Below are 16,997 nucleotides of genomic sequence, written 5' to 3'. Positions count from 1 at the left end.
TGCAAGGTGAAGCAGCGAGTACCGATATAGAAGCTGCAGCAAGTTTTCCAGAAGATCTAGGTCAGATAATTCATGAAGGTGGCTGCACTAAACAGATTTTCAGTGTAGATGAAACAACCTTCTATTGGAAGAAGATGTCATCTAGGACTTTGATGGCTAGAGAGGAGAAGTCAGTGCCTGACTTGAAAGGACAGGGTGACACTCTTATTAGGGGCTAATGCAGCTGGTAACTTTAAATTGGAGCCAAAGCTTATTTACCCTTCTGAAAATCCTAGGACCCTTAAGAATTGCACTAAATCTACTCCACCTGTGCTCTATCGGTACAACAACAAAGCCTGGATAACAGCACATCTGTTGACAACATGGTTTACTCATTATTTTAAGCCTACGATTTAGCCTACTGCTCAGAAAAAAAGGTTTCTTTCAAAATATTACTGCTCATTGACAGTACACCTGGTCACTCAAGAGCTCTGATGGAGACATACAATGAGATTAATGTTGTTTTCTTGCCTGCCAACACAACATCCTTTCCACAGCACATGGATCAAGGAGTCATTTTGACTTTCAGGTCTTACTATTTAAGAAATATATTTCATAAAGCTATAATTGCCATAGATAGTGATTCCTCTGATGGATCTTGGCAAAGAAAGTTGAAAACCTTCTGGAAAGGATTCACCATTCTGGATGCTGTTAAGAACATTTGTTTTTTATGGGAAGAGGTCAAAATATCAACGTTAACATGAGTTTGGAAGAAGTTGATTCCAGCCCTCTTGGATGACCTTGAGGGTTTAAGACTTCAGTCTTCATTATTATTTTAACATCTGTTTACTCTGAACTCCATTAAGGCAAAAAGTGCTCATTGTTACATCTTCTTATATATTTACCTTATAGATTCCTCATTTTATGTTTCTTCTAATAAATTTATTGGGATTCAGTACAATGAGTTGTGCATTTTAGGTTCCTGAAGCTTTCTACATAACCATGTTAATCATTTAATGGTGTCAGAGGGTAGCAGTTGTAGATTCTTAAAATTTTAAAAAATTTGCTGTTATTTTTAGTGTAGTGACTGAAATGATTAAATTAATTAATGAGAAATTTGTAGGAAAACAAAGTACTTATTTTAATAATAACTGATATCCAAAGTCAATTTGGTATTTTTCTAGGAGACTTTCTAAACAAAGATGTTCTCTCAGAGGTATTTTCTCTTATAGACCTTAAACTCTTGGAAATCTTGTCAAACATTTGAAGTTTGTGATTATTTAGTAATGTTATTATTTCTCTAACTTATTTTTAAAGGTGATAACCACTTAAGTGGAAGCAGTAGAGAAGGCTCATTTAAAGAAACAATAACATTAAAGTGGTGCACACCAAGGACAAATAACATTGGTAGGTATTTAAAAATAATTGAAAGAGAAAATAATAATCAAAAGATTCTTTAAGTATTGTGTAGGCATTATTTGTTTCTTTTTGAATTTTTGTTTTTCATTGTTTTAGAGGATCAAGGAACAAGCTTTTGTTTTTGCTTGTTTTTCCTCTTTTAATTGTGGAAATATTTCTTTATATTCTTTCAAATCAGTGTTTTCTTCTATTTCAGAATTACACTATTGCACTGGCGCTTATCGAATTTCACCCGTAGATGTAAATAGTAGACCTTCCTCCTGCCTTACTAATTTTCTTCTAAATGGTAACTTTCATCATTTAATTGTTTTGACCTAGATTATGTCAAGTGAAATCATTAGTGAGAATATGTGAAAATGTGAATTCTCGAAAAGCTGTTTTTTTCAATATAGTCTAACCATTTTATTTCCCAAAGCTGTTTTAAATTTATGTAATGGGAAATACCCTTTAACAGTTTTACTAATGTTTAAAAATAAGTTGACTTTGTCTTTCACACTATTGTAGCTAAGTAAATTTACTTAATATATTTTTTAGAATTTTTATTTTAAAAATTTGATATTTAGAGTCTAAGTTAATTTTTTTTGGACGATAGAATAATATAGACTTGTTTATCTTGACCTATTGAATTTTAAATTACAAAATATATATGGAATTATTTCTCTTTAAACACTATATCTTTATTATAAATAAACATGTTATTTTCAATAATATACCATATTATTCTTATAGATATGACTTTAAATCCGATGTTTCCTTGTGTAAAAAATTTTTTAAAAAATTATTGAATTCCATTTGCTAAATCTAAATTCTGATGGCTCCTCTGATGATTCTTATAATAACTAGGTTTTGGAACCACTGTTGTAAAGAGTTACTCTGCCTTTATCATAAGGTTAATTTCATTGTTATATTAAGCACAGTTTGATTATCAGATTATGTAATGTTCAGATTAAATAACATTTGGTCATGTAAAGTAGCAAGTAGTTAAAATAACAATGCCAATAAGGAGGTATTGTAGAAGTGAATTGAGACTTGCTTTCTCCCCCAAATGGTTTGTAGCTTTGATAACCTAAGGGTTATATAAGAGTTGTCCCACTTTTCTTCTTGATGTCCAGGAGAAAAATTTTGTATGAACTTGTAATTGAATGAATAATATAACCAAACATTATACCAGAGACCACTGTACTTACTTTGGAAAACTGTGTAACTATGTAAGCTTGGAGAAGCAAAGAGAAAGCTAAGGCTAGAATGCAGATTTTTAGGACTTGATATGCAGATACACTCAATTAGCAATGCTGGTTAAAATATGAAGAGCAATAAATAAAATGAAAAATCTAGACATAAATCTTAAGGGAAGAACTAAGAGCCCTTGGGATTTCATTACTGATAGAGTAATCTTGTTTTTGACAGGTCGTTCTGTTTTATTGGAACAACCACGAAAGTCAGGTTCCAAAGTCATTAGTCATATGCTTAGTAGCCATGGAGGAGAGATTTTTTTGCACGTCCTTAGCAGTTCTCGATCCATTCTAGAAGATCCGCCTTCAATTAGTGAAGGATGTGGAGGAAGAGTTACAGACTACCGGATTACAGTAAGACTCTAATATCTATAAATTTTGAGTCTGTCATTCAGCAAGTACATAGAGTACCTATTATATGCTAAGATCTGTGACAAAAAGTTTAGAGAAGTTGGATTTTTATTATTGTTTTAATCAGGTGAATTTCCTGCAGTACTTGCTCAAAAGAGCTGTTTATCACTATGTTGTCTTCCTTACATACTCAGTGTATGCTGAGAAGTATCTGAATAGCATTGACACACACTGGAATTATAGGCGAGAATGGAAGTTGATTCGAACTAATATTTTAGGTAGAATTTTATTTCTAGTAACTTAAGTGCCAAGCATAAACATTTGAAAGTTTGGATTCTGCTACTTTGAAATAACACTATAAATTTTTATATTATTGAGAGGTGCATACAAGGAAATTCTATCTATTTTTAGTAGAAATTGTATTGTTCTGATTTGAATTTTTCACTCTTCCACCCTTCTTTGATATTTCATGGCTGTCTACTTTTTAAGGTGGTTATAAAAATTAAATGTGAATGATGTATATGAATATACTTTGTAAACCACAAAGTGTTTTGTACTGTAATTGTTTTTGATTAGGCTTTTCATTTTTATTTTTACATAATTTTTTAAATAAGGAGAAAGCTAGTAAGTATTCATTGTAGAAAATGTAGAAAATGTAGATTCTTTTTATAAAAAAAGCAAAAACAAAGACTATCAATTACCTGTAATTCCATCATTCAAAGATAACCACTATTAACATTTTAATGTTGTACTAAGGTAATTTTTAAGTAAGCAAAATGGTATTCTAATGTGATGAACTTATTCTTTTATCTGCATATAATAGAAAAGAGTTAAATTATAGAAGTGAAGAAAAATGAGTGTTTTTAAAAAGTGGAAAGAACCATGAATGTATTAATGTTTGAAGCTTTCTTCATCTCTGTTGAATAAAGGCTGATAGGTTTCATGTTCAAAAAGAAAGGAAGAAATTAGTGTGTGGAGGGCGGGCTGTCAGAGAAAATGCTTTGTTGCATATCACAGGACAGAAGACCTCAGGGGAACAGACTGTTACATGTAATCCGTACTGAAACATTAGAAAATAGTTTCTAATTTTATCTTATTTGGTTATCATTAGGATTTTGGTGAATTTATGAGGGAAAACAGATTAACTCCTTTTCTAGACCCCAGATATAAAATCGATGGAAGTCTTGAGATCCCTTTGGAACGAGCAAAAGATCAGTTAGAAAAACATACCCGTTACTGGCCTATGATTATTTCACAGACCACCATCTTTAACATGCAAGCGGTAAGTGTTAAATAGTTTCAGTTTTTCTTCTAGATTAGTTATATATTCTTTACAAATAACATTTATCAAGCAAAGAATGAAATATAAGAGTTTGCTACAGTTAAAGAATTAGTAATAGAAAATGGAAGTGATGGTTATAGATTAGCTCTCCATGGTGATGCTTAAAATCAATTCAAGTACTGTCTAGATACTTCAATACTTATGTTTCACGACAGATTTTCTTTTTCTTTCTTTCTTTTTTTTTTTTTTAAATCTAACAGGTAGTTCCATTAGCCAGTGTTATTGTGAAAGAATCTTTGACAGAAGAAGATGTGTTAAACTGTCAAAAGACAATATACAACTTAGTTGATATGGAAAGAAAAAATGATCCTCTACCTATTTCCACAGTTGGTACAAGAGGAAAAGGCCCTAAAAGGTAGGGTTTTTTTCTTTCTTTCTCGTATATCACATTTTCTTGATGCTTACTGTTTTTTTGAGCTAACTTATTCCATATGTAAATTATATGTTTGGGAGTGTGTATATACACATACATATGATTAAGATGAAATGATATAAAATAGCAGAATTAGATACATTATCACTTAGAATTGCACCATTGGAAGAGAAAGGAAACCCATGTTTAATTATTTCTTTTAACTTTATCAGTAACAAGTGACACTTGGATATTATTTAAAGAGTATTTTGTAAGGACATTATTTTAAATCTTTACTTTTAGAGATGAACAGTACCGTATCATGTGGAATGAATTAGAAACGCTTGTCAGAGCCCATATCAACAATTCGGAGAAACATCAAAGAGTCTTGGAATGTCTAATGGCATGTAGGAGCAAACCCCCAGAAGAAGAAGAACGAAAGAAACGAGGAAGAAAAAGGGAGGACAAAGAGGACAAGTCAGAGAAAGCAGTGAAAGATTATGAACAGGAGAAATCTTGGCAAGATTCAGAGAGGTGATTTCTTAATTAAATTAACATAGCACTGTGGTGCCTTTTGGCATAATCCATGCTACATGTAGCACATTTGAACATTCAGACCTTATTTATTAGTACTTCATTTAATATGTGTTTATTGTATTTTATAACTATTATTTTATCATTCTTCAAGTCTGGAAGGTCTTTCTTGGGCTTAAAGAGGTATGTTTTTTTTTACTATTGGGGCAAAGATAGTGTTTAATTTTTTTCCTAATTAACTTCTGAAAGTCATAATACATGATTTTTGGTATCAGTAGTTGCTTTTATGTGTTATGAACATCAAAGGCATAGTTTTATTTCTTTATTCAGTGAATACTTATTAAATGCCCATGATGTGCCAGGCATTTGGCATACGATCCCTGCCCTGGAAGAATGTACAGTGTTGTGTAGAGGTAGGCAAGTAAATGAGCGATTTACAGCAAAGTGTGGAAGATGCTATTATAAAAATAGGCATAGGAAACCCTTGAAAGCATGAAAAATCATAGTCCTATTCTGAAAACCTTCCTCAATAGTACACTCTTTTCCTCAGTTCATGATTTATATAGTGATGTCGGGTTAAATTTGGAGAAAAACGTTAAAAGTAATAAAGGTCTATAAATAAAAATATCATGACATATTATCAGTAGTTGGCTTTATCTTCTACCTCCTTGCCAGAAATCAGGCAGAGAACCAGGTAACTATTACAATGGCAATGTAGTCAGTCCTTAAAAACAGAACTTACTATGGAAAATTTGAAACTTAATCCAAGAGTAGAATAAAAAGTTACCTATTATCTACTTTTAAAAGTTAATCAATTCATGGCAGATCTCATTTCATATATAGTCACATCCATTCCCCTCACCACTACCACCCTCCAACTCCCCCACCCGAATAGTTTGAAGCTAATTCTGGAAAATGTATTATTTCATTCATAAATAAGTAGGACACTTTTATTCCCTTTGGCCTTAGAGGTTCACTTCTTCCTTAGTGCTGCTGAGTTTCTGAAACAGAATTGTCTTGCTTTAAGAAGAGGGGGGAAAGAATATTCTCATTCAGATCCCACTGATCTTCAAGTATATGAAATTCAAAATAAGCTTGGAGTTAAGTTCCTACCTTAAGGAACATAAGTACATTTCCACAGTACATAAACTTGGGAACAAATGCTAGTAGATGTCTTAATCTTATTTGTAATTTGAAATAGTATTTTGTCTATATCTTTAGAAATTAAAATTGTGAAGTATCTTCCAAAGATCACTTTATTTGTTTTTTTTTGAATTTTACTTTATTTTTTATACAGCAGGTTCTTATTAGTTACCTAATAGTTTAGTGTATATATGTCAATCCCAATGTCACAATTCATCACACCACCAACACCCCCCTGCCACTTTCCCCACTTGGTGTCCATACATTTGTTCTCTGCATCTGTGTATCAATTTCTGCCCTGCAAACCAGTTCATCTGTACCATTTTTCTAGATTCCACATATATGCATTAATATACGATATTTGTTTTTCTCTTACTGACTTACTTCACTCTGTATGACAGTCTCTAGATCCATCCACATCTCTACAAATGACCCAATTTCTTTCCTTTTATGGCTGAGTAATATTCCACTGTATGTATGTACCACATCTTTATCCATTCCTCTGTCATTAGGCATTTAGGTTGCTTCCATGACCTGGCTATTGTAAATAGAGCTGCAATGAACATTGGGGTGTATGTGTCTTTTTGAATTATGGTTTTCTCTGGATATATACCCAGTAGTGGGATTGCGGGGTCGTATGGTAGTTCTGCTTTTAGTTTTTTAAGGAACTTCCATACTGTTCTCCATAGTGGCTGTATCAATTTACATTCCCACCAACAGTGCAAGAGGGTTCCCTTTACTCCACACCCTCTCCAGCATTTGTTGTTTGTAGATTTTCTGATGATGCCCATTCTAACTGGTGTAAGGTGATACCTCATTGTGGTTTTGATTTGCATTTCTCTAATAATTAGTGATGTTGAGCAGCTTTTCATGTGCTTCTTGGCCGCCTGTATGTCTTCTTTGGAGAAATGTCTATTTAGGTCTTCTGCCCATTTTTGGATTGGGTTGTTTGTTTTTTTAATATTGAGCTGCATGAGCTATTTATATATTTTGGAGATTAATCCTTTGTCTGTTGATTCATTTGCAAATATTTTCTCCATTCTGAGGGTTGTCTTTTCATCTTGTTTGCAGTTTCCTTTGCTTTGCAAAAGCTTTGAAGTTTCATTAGGTCCCATTTGTTTATTTTTGTTTTTATTTCCATTACTCTAGGAGATGGATCAAAAAAGATCTTGCTGTGGTTTATGTCAAAGAGTGTTCTTCCTATGTTTTCCTTTAAGAGTTTTATAGTGTCCAGTCTTATATTTAGGTTTCTAATCCATTTTGAGTTTATTTTTGTGTATGGTGTTAGGGAGTGTTCTAATTTCATTCTTTTACATGTACCTGTCCAGTTTCCCCAGCACCACTTATTGAAGAGACTGTCTTTTCTCCATTGTATATCCTTGCCTCCTTTGTCATAGATTAGTTGACCATAGGTGCATGGGTTTATCTCTAGGCTTTCTATCCTGTTCCATTGATCTATATTTCTGTTTTTGTGCCAGTACCATATTGTCTTGATTACTGTAGCTTTGTAGTATAGTCTGAAGTCAGGGAGTCTGATTCCTCCAGCTCTGTTTTTTTCCATCAATACTGCTTTGACTATCCGGGGTCTTTTGTGTCTCCATACAGATTTTAAGATTTTTGTTCTAGTTCTGTAAAAAATGCCATTGGTAATTTGATAGGGATTGCATTGAATATGTAGATTGCTTTGGGTAGTATAGTCATTTTCACAATATTGATTCTTCCAGTCCAAGAACATGGTATATCTCTCCATCTGTTTGTATCATCTTTAATTTCTTTCATCAGTGTCTTACAGTTTTCTGCATATAGGTCTTTTGTCTCCCTAGGTAGGTTTATTCCTAGATATTTTATTCTTTTTGTTGCAACAGAGATCACATTATTTCTGACCTTTAAAATTTTACCTTTATAAATTCTTCTTCATTTTCTTTTATAATTTTAGCCCCATTTTACAGCTGACTACGTTACTGAATTACTGCATTATAGGGAGGAAAAGGGAAACTTGTGTTTAAATTTGTTAACTTCTCTTACCTGATTTTAAATTGAGGTATAGCTTCTGATTTGTTCCTAGGCTTATGTTGTGAGAGCTGGGTATCTTTTATTGATTGGTATGTAAAGTCCAGTTAAATTATTGAACCATTCAGATTTCTAAGAATTTAAACTTTTTAAGTTTTTATTATTTGTCCCTCTCACAGATTAAAAGGAATCTTAGAACGTGGAAAAGAAGAGTTGGCTGAAGCTGAGATTATCAAAGATTCACCTGATTCCCCAGAACCTCCAAATAAAAAGCCTCTTGTTGAGATGGATGAAACTCCACCAGTAGAAAAATCAAAAGGTAAGGTAGAACTGCGGTAACTATGTTTGTAAAAAGTTTTCCAGTTTAGTTCTGTTGTACAGTGTCCTTTTATGTTGTGTGTGAGGAAGAGCTACTCACTGCTCCTGATGTTGTTTAGGAGACCCTTTGTTCACAGCCTTGGAAAATATAGGCAGTAAATACATTTGTCAGCTTTTTTTTTTTTTAATTTTAATTTATTTTTGGCTGCACTGGGTCTTCGTTGCTGTGCATGGGCTTTCTCTAGTTGCGGTGAGCGGGGGCCACTCTTCGTTGAAGTGTGCAGTCTTCCCATTGCAGTGCCTTCTCTTGTTGTGGAGCATGGGCTCTAGGTGTGTGGGCCTCAGCATTTGTGGCACACAGGTTCAGTAGTTGTTGCTCCCGGGCTTTAGAGTGCGGGCTCAGTGGTTGTGGCACATGGGCTTAGTTGCTCTGCGGCATGTGGGATCTTCCCAGACCAGGGCTTGAACCCATGTCCCCTGCATTGGCAGGCAGATTCTTAGCCACTGTGCCACCAGGGAAGTCCCATTTGTCAGTTTTAAAGGAAACATAGTGTTCTAGCTTTATTAATGAAGCCTTTGGAAGATAAACACTTTTACTATAAAGTCTGTGGTTTAAGAAATTTTAATTACATAAACTTGAATCTGTGTATGTTCCTAACACTATACTAAGTGCTAGGTTATTGAGGACAGACTCTTTTCTCTAAGCTGTTACTGAACTTAGGGAAGGATCTAATATCCCCATTTATTGATACATTAAAATGTCTTGTGAATGGGTTTCAGTAAAGGTATTACAAACAATATTTTTATTGTAATACCTTTTATGTCTTAGTTATACGCTGAAAAGCTGAATTTCCTCTTGAGGAATTCTAGCAGTCAAAGATAGGATTTGGGTTTGGGAGTGCCTGAAATCACCGCAGGCTTTAGTTATCTTGAAGGTAAACTAAATTCAGTTCTTTCAGGGTAAATGGGAAACGGTATGACAAAGGACTGAGTTCTTACCACTGTGCCTTTACATAAGACCTCAGAGCTAGTTACAATTATTGGCAGCTCATCCTAGGAAGAAGGTGGGATTGTTTGTTTTTTTATATACTATTGTTATAGTATATATTGTAATACATGTTAATATTGTCCAGTTCACTGATTTCTTTGAAATTAGAGGTAAGATCTTATCATATTTGTCTTTTAGGCATTTGCCCAGGGTACCTGGAAAATAGTGGGATTTAAATAAATGTCTATTGGTAAATTATTCTATTACTCACATGCCACTGCTGATTAGGATGAGGTTAATTTAGGTTTAATCTAAGCAATGCTTCAACACTGTTTGGAAAATAGAACTCTAAAAATTATTATTTATAGTAGCAAAAAGTTGCAAGCAACTGAAACATGAATTAGCAAGAGAATGACTTAAATGATGGTGTGTCCATAGGGTGGAATTTATAAAGCCCCAGAATAACTATTTTCACAAATACCCACTCTTTCCTCTCGCTAATGTATATCATTCAGATTTTAACTTAAGTAACTACTTTTTCAGAAAAGACTTCCCTGAGGACTTCCTTTCACAATTAAGTTAGGTACTTCTTTGTGTTTCCATTGCATCCCATGATTAATACTATGGTAGCACTTAGAGTACTGCATTGACATTATTGATTGATATGTTGCCTCTACTATTCGTCTGAAACATTTCGAAGGCAGGGGCTTTTAAAAATTTACTGTTGTAAATTTTCACTACCACCCACTACAGTCCCTGGTTCATAGTAGAAGTTCAATTATTACTTGTTAAATGAAAAAATTAATGAATTAATGTATAATAAGTTAAATTTAAAATGCAGGTTACACAGCCATATATACCATGATGTCCACTTTGTTTTAAAAGGAATTTTTATACACATACGCACTAGAGCGTGTCACTTAGATGAAATATCAGCTATAATTCAATTAACCAGATCCCTGAAGCTTTTCATCCTGGAAACACTATATAGAGTGGCCTGTATGAGAAGCAACTTGATTGCAAATCACTGCCTGCCCTTGTAACTTTCCATTCAAGACTGGTATTTTTGTTTCTTTTTTCATTCTATTTTACAACCTAAGTCATACGTCTCTCCTGATCAGCAATTTGATATGGGTCTTTTATTGTACCTCTGTTTCATCTGCTTTGGAAAATAACTTCCTAGGACTCTCCAAAGTGAATTTTGTGCTTGCTGTGTAGTCTGCATGGAAGGTTGGGCTATTCCAAACATGCCCTGTAGATGTGGTGAAAATCTGTTCGCCTCTCTTAGTGTAATGCAATAATAGAAAAACCAAAATGTAATTTTATTGCTATAGATTGACATTAAAAAAATATGTATAGTTGTTAGAGCAGTAGTATTATGGGTGATTTATCCCCTCTTTATATGTTTTGCTGTTTTCTACATTTTATCTAATGAATATGTGTTAGTTTTATAATAAGAAAAAAATGTTTCTAATTTTGTTGTTATGGAAAATTTATATGCAGTAATATAAACTCTCTCTGGCACACAGTCTGTGAGTTTAGACCTTGTATACAGTTGTGTAACAGCCACTACCACAGTCAGATATAGAACAGTTGTGCTCGTCCTACACTGCCCTGCCCCCAATCCCTCATAACCATGGATGTGTCTTTTTCCCTCTATGATTGTGCCTTTCTCAGAATGTCATATAAATAAAATCATAGAGTATGCTGCCTTTTGAGGTTGGCTTATTTCATAGAACATAATGCATTTGTGACTCATCTGTGTTGTGTGTTTATCATTAGTTTTTTTTTTTTTATTCCACTGTATATGACTGACTTTATTAGAAAGTGCCAACTCACTTTTCCAAGTGGCTGTACATGTGCATTCCCACCAGCAGTTAGTGAGAGTTCTGGGTGGCTGTACATGTGCATTCCCACCAGCAGTTAGTGAGAGTTCTGGTTGTTCTGCACCCTTGATAGCACTTGGTATTGTCACGATTTTTTTTTCTCTCCTAATAAGTATGTAGTAGTATTTCCTTGTGGTTTTAATTTATATTTTTCTCATGACTAATGATGGCGAGTGTCATTTCATTTGCTTATTTGCCAACTGTATATCTTATTTGACGAAGGTCCATTCAGATATTTTGCTCTTTTTTAAATTGGGTTGTTTGGGGGGTGGTTTATTGTTGAATTTTGAGAATTTTTAATTTATTCTGGGTACAAATCTTATGTTGGATATGTGATTTGCAAATGTTTTCTCCAAGTCTGTGGATTGTCCCTCTCCTGAGAGCGACTTTTGCAGAGCAGAAGTTTCTAATTTTGATGAAGTTCAATATATAAATTTTTTTCTTTTATGATGTGCTTTTGGTGTTATATGTGAGAAATCTTTGCTAACCCAAAGTCACAAAGATTTATTTCTATGTTTTCTTTTAGGAGTGCTATAATTTTATTTATCTATTTATTTATTTATTTTTATTGAAGTATAATTGATGTACAATATTATATGTTACAGATGTACAGTATAGTGGTTCACAATTTTTAAATGTTATGCTCCATTTATAGTTATTATAAAATATTAGCTGTATTCCCAGTGTTGTACAATATATCCTTGTAGCTAATTTTATGCATAATAGTTTATACCTCTTAACCCCCTCCCCCCTTCCCTCCTCCCACTGGTAACCCTTCCCCCTTTCTTCTCCCCACTGGTAATTACTAGTTTGTTTTCTCTATCTGTGAGTCTGCTTTTTTTTTGTTATATTCACTAGTTTGTTGTATTTTTGAGATTCCACATATAAGTGATATCATACAGTATTTGTCTTTCTCCGTCTGACTTCTTTCACTTAGCATAATACCCTCCAAGTCCATCTGTGTTGTGGCATATGGCAAAATTTCATTCCTTTTTGTGGCTGAGTAGTCTCCCATTGTATGTATGTGTATATATGTATACCTACATATACACACACACACACACACACACACACACACACACACCCCCCACATCTTTATTCATCTGTTGATGGACACTTAGGTTGCTTCCATATTTTGACAATTGTAAATAATGTTGCTATGAACATTGGGGTGCATGTATCTTTTTGAATTAGTGTTTTTGGTTTTTTTGGATATATACCCAGCAGTGGAATTGCTGGGTCATATGGTAGTTCTATTTTTAGTTTTTTGAGAAGCCTCCATACTGTTTTCCACAGTGGATGCACCAATTTACATTCCCACCAGCAGTGCACAAGGGTTCCCTTTTCACCATATCCTTGCCAGCGTTTGTTATCTGTATTCTTTTTGACAGTAGCCATTCTCACAGGTGTGAGGTGATACCTCACTGTGGTTTTGATTTTCATTTCCCTGATTATTACTGATTTGAGCATCTTTTCATGTGCCTTTTGGCCATCTGCATTTCCTCTTTGGAAAAATGCCTATTTGGGTCTTTTGCCCTTTTTTTTTTTTTTTTTTTGCAGTACGTGGGCCTCTCACTGTTGTGGCCTCTCCTGTTGCGGAGCAGAGGCTCTGGACGCGCAGGCTCAGTGACCATGGCTCACGGGCCCAGCCTCTGCGGCATGTGGGATCTTCCCAGACTGGGGCACGAACCCGTGTCACCTGCATCGGCAGGCAGACTCTCAACCACTGCGCCACCAGGGAAGCCCCTTTTGCCCATTTTTAAATCAAGTTGTTTGTTTGTTTGTTTTGATGTTGAGTTGTAAGGGCTGTTTTTATATTTTGGATGTTAACCCCTTATCAGTCATATCATTTGCAAATATTTTATCCCATTTGGTAGGTTGTGTTTTTGTTTTGTTGATGGTTTCCTTTGCTGTGCAAAAGCTTCTAAGTTTAATTAGGTTCCATTTGTTTATTTTTGCTTTAGGAATCAGATCAGAAAAAAATAATTGCTATGATTTATGTCAAAGAGTATTCTACCTATGCTTTCCTCTAGGAGTTTTATGGTTAATGGTCTTACATTTAGGTCTTTAATCCATTTTGAATTTATTTTTGTATATGGTGTTAGAGAATTTTTTTGCCTTTTCTATTGTGCAGAAAAGAGTTAACTATAGCAGGCCTGAGGGTATTATCATTAGAAAAGCCTGCTTTCAAGTTTGGCCCTTGGCTGACATCTGGGAATATGGCTTTTGAAACATTCCCCAAATGATGAAGTTATTTTGCCTTATATCTGAACTGAACACCTGCTTTCCTTCTGGGAGTCTGGAATTTTGGTAGTTGTAGTTAGGCAGGGAATGCCTACGTGACCAACCCCCAGAAAAACCTTGAACTCTGGAATCTTAAGTGTGCTTTTCTGGCAGAAATATAGTACACACATCGCTGCATTTTTGCTGCTGGAGGGAGTATGCACTCTTGTGTGAACCCTCATGGCGGGGAGAGAGCATGGAAAATCTGCAAATGGATTCCTCTAGTCTTTTGACTGCTGTGCCTTTTCCCCACACTGGTTTGGCTGTGTGTCCTTACTATGCTGTTGTAATGATTCCTAGCTGTGACTGTAACTTTATGTTTAGTCATTTGAGTCCTTACAGCAAATCACTGAACCTCTAGTAGGTAGTCTTGGGGACCCCTGAACACATACAAATTTTAGAATAAAGGGAAGATGATATTGCTTAAATTATATAAAGTGAACAATAGACTAAGGGGTAAATTTGTTAAGTTTGTAAATTTTAAAGTAATGAATTATTCTACCTTTGTTCTCTTTCAAATATTACACCAGGGCCAGTGTCCTTATTATCCTTATGGAGTAATAGAATCAATACTGCCAATTCCAGAAAACATCAGGAATTTGCTGGACGTTTGAACTCTGTTAATAACAGAGCTGAGTTATATCAACATCTTAAAGAGGAAAATGGGTTTGTATTCATTATTGTAGAAATTAGTTTTGTTAATTGCCTTATAGTAAGTTTAGAAAAATAAATGCTGCTTGTTTGTTGTGGTCAGCAATTTTTTATTACTTATAATAACTTTTATCTTATTACTTATAATATTATGGACTCATACATGTTACTTATGAAGAGAAAAAAATTACCTTCTTTGATTCTTGGTACTTGTAAAAGACCTGATATTATTGATTGTAACCATGAATGTTCATTAAACATCATAGAGGGAAAAATTGTAGAGAAAACATAGTATGCAACACTGACTCTTGTATAAAATAACAGGGAGAAAATATTTTCCTAGTAAGTAATACAGTATTAGGAATATTGATTTTAATTGAATAAATCTAAAATCTAAAAATAATTGAAGATTTATTAGAATAAATCTAAAATAATTTAAGTGGTTATTTTAATCTTTTTTGGAAGAAATTCTCTTAAAAATGTATTGATAAAAGAATTGTTTAGTGGAAGAGGAAATAAATCCTTGTCAAAATGGAAGAGATTTTTTTCCTTAGTTTTGCTTGGAGCAGTATAGTGGAAAAAAACCAGTGGCCTTTGAAATGAAAGCTTGGGGAAGTCATGTAATCTCTCTGGGCCTGCCTCAATTTTCACTCATTTGCAAAATGAGGAAGTTAAACTAACCAAGGGGAACCCTAATTTTAGTCATTTTCTAAAGTGCTTACATTCTTCTCTTCTATGACTATATTAAATTTTAATTTCATTTAATAGTTAGATAAGGAGAAAAAGTATTGGTCGTTAATTTTACCAACTCATTTTTTCCTCCTATTTTTCAGAATGGAGACAACAGAAAATGGAAAAGCCAGCCGTCAGTGAAGAGTGACTTGAGCAACTGAATTTAGTATATTGCATAAATATTTTGGATGGAATTTGATATAAGAACTTTTACAGCAAGATTGTATAGTTATGTTGCCTGGACTGGTTTTTACATTTTTAAAATATTTCAACTAACTTTATCTTTTTTGTATTAATTGTAAAATTAGCACATATGTCAGAAATATACATTTGTCCTCCCAAATTAAACAAATTTATTTTATGGTAAAGGGTGTTCCCTCTGGAAATGTTTTTTAAAAAATTCTTAGGCTTCTCTTTGCCAAATAAAACTCTTAAAATATCTGAAATGCAAAATATCGGAGTATTCCTTTAGGAAAAAGATAATATTCATATAATGGCTGACAGTTTTAAGAAATTTTAACAGAATTTGGGTGAGATTTATGTTTAATATAAAATATTGCCTATGAACCTGCAGCATATGCAGTGCTTTTCCAAGAAATAATGTTTTTCTGTTTATTTATTTTGTATTTTAATTTAAGTTGTTTTGTGTGTGTGTTGCCTACTTAAAAGCAGAGTTTTCAGGTAGTTGGGGTAAATTTATGTTTACCCATATTGGATGATGTTATATATACTTTTTATGCTAAAAACTTATTGTTCATTAACTTTTCATGTTGCAAGAGAAGCATGAAGGAGATTGCTTCGCAGACTTGGAAGAAAGAAAAGTTACTGTGTTACTTGTTTTAATCCCAGAAAAGAATCTTGGTCTCCTCATCTCTCAGAAATGTCATGGTTATATGGTGTATATTTGGTGAGTCTTCTTCCTGTGCTGCTTCTGGAAGCTCATAACATGTTGCAAGAAACATGTTATTTCAATGTTAAATGCTAATTCTAGGCTTGTCATTTTTCCTTGAGTATCTGTTAGAGAAGGAAAAGCTCTTTTTTTAAATATAGAGATTCAGTATTTTTTATTAAAAAAAAAATAACTGGTGGTTAAATAAGGGTTCAGCAGGCTTTCAATCCAGTGAAATATACATTGTTCTCCTTTATCAACTCCTGTATCATTCTTAGCCCTTGCATCTGCCCTCTCCCCTAAGCTAGAGCCATTTTTATTCCTTACCACTGTGTTTAGATATACACCACTCAAAAGCATGACCAGGCCTTATTAGCGCCTAGACTTGCAAGATTTCAGGAGCTGTAACCCCGTACTCAATTATTGGATCATATTTACTTGTGGTTGAGTTCTGACCTTTTGTGTCTTATCCTTGATACCCATTCAGCTTGTACCAAGTAGGAGTCCTTGCTGTAGTTCTTGATTCAAAAACTTTTCTTTATAAACCATTTCAAAGACCCTTTTACTCTCAATTTGTGCTTTCTCCTTTCCCATGTGCTAAGGCCATGCTTGTTGACAGTCTTATCTACATTTCAGTCTCCATTTTTAAGTATTATCTTTGCATATATACTGCTGTTATTGTGTTCTACCAACTGGTAGAATGTTTCTGTGGCTACATTTTGAACTACTGTACAAGTAGTTTTCTATATTATTCCATATATTGTTGGTGGTTAAGATTGTCCAGCAGACTCATTCTGTGTGCTTAACTAGATGCCTTTTGAGCACCTAAAATTGAGCTCCTCCTCCACCTCCCACAGAGCATCAAGCTATATATTCTTGGTCTTATCT

At 33.9% G+C, this 16,997-nt stretch overlaps 1 protein-coding gene across 3 annotated transcripts in view; it reads left to right on the top strand.

Annotated features, from left to right (window-relative positions):
• INTS13 (integrator complex subunit 13) overlaps positions 1 to 16,648 on the top strand; it is a 33,854-nt gene extending 17,206 nt beyond the window's left edge. For 2 of the 3 annotated variants that reach the window (XM_060024474.1, XM_060024476.1), the window contains 9 exons: positions 1,297 to 1,386; positions 1,595 to 1,684; positions 2,806 to 2,984; positions 4,093 to 4,263; positions 4,524 to 4,678; positions 4,979 to 5,209; positions 8,542 to 8,681; positions 14,368 to 14,503; positions 15,322 to 16,647. In XM_060024474.1, coding sequence (XP_059880457.1) covers positions 1,297 to 1,386; positions 1,595 to 1,684; positions 2,806 to 2,984; positions 4,093 to 4,263; positions 4,524 to 4,678; positions 4,979 to 5,209; positions 8,542 to 8,681; positions 14,368 to 14,503; positions 15,322 to 15,361 — 1,232 coding nt within the window. In that variant the 3' untranslated portion in view covers positions 15,362 to 16,647. Of the gene's footprint in view, positions 1 to 1,296; positions 1,387 to 1,594; positions 1,685 to 2,805; positions 2,985 to 4,092; positions 4,264 to 4,523; positions 4,679 to 4,978; positions 5,210 to 8,541; positions 8,682 to 14,367; positions 14,504 to 15,321 lie in introns of all 3 variants that reach the window. The other variant, XM_060024475.1, reaches the window with a different exon arrangement.
• Positions 16,649 to 16,997: the final 349 nt, after the last annotated feature.

The sequence above is a fragment of the Delphinus delphis genome, chromosome 11 (assembly GCF_949987515.2).
Source record: "Delphinus delphis chromosome 11, mDelDel1.2, whole genome shotgun sequence".
In the NCBI taxonomy this organism is placed as follows: domain Eukaryota; kingdom Metazoa; phylum Chordata; class Mammalia; order Artiodactyla; family Delphinidae; genus Delphinus; species Delphinus delphis.
This window is presented reverse-complemented; position numbering and strand designations above follow the sequence as displayed.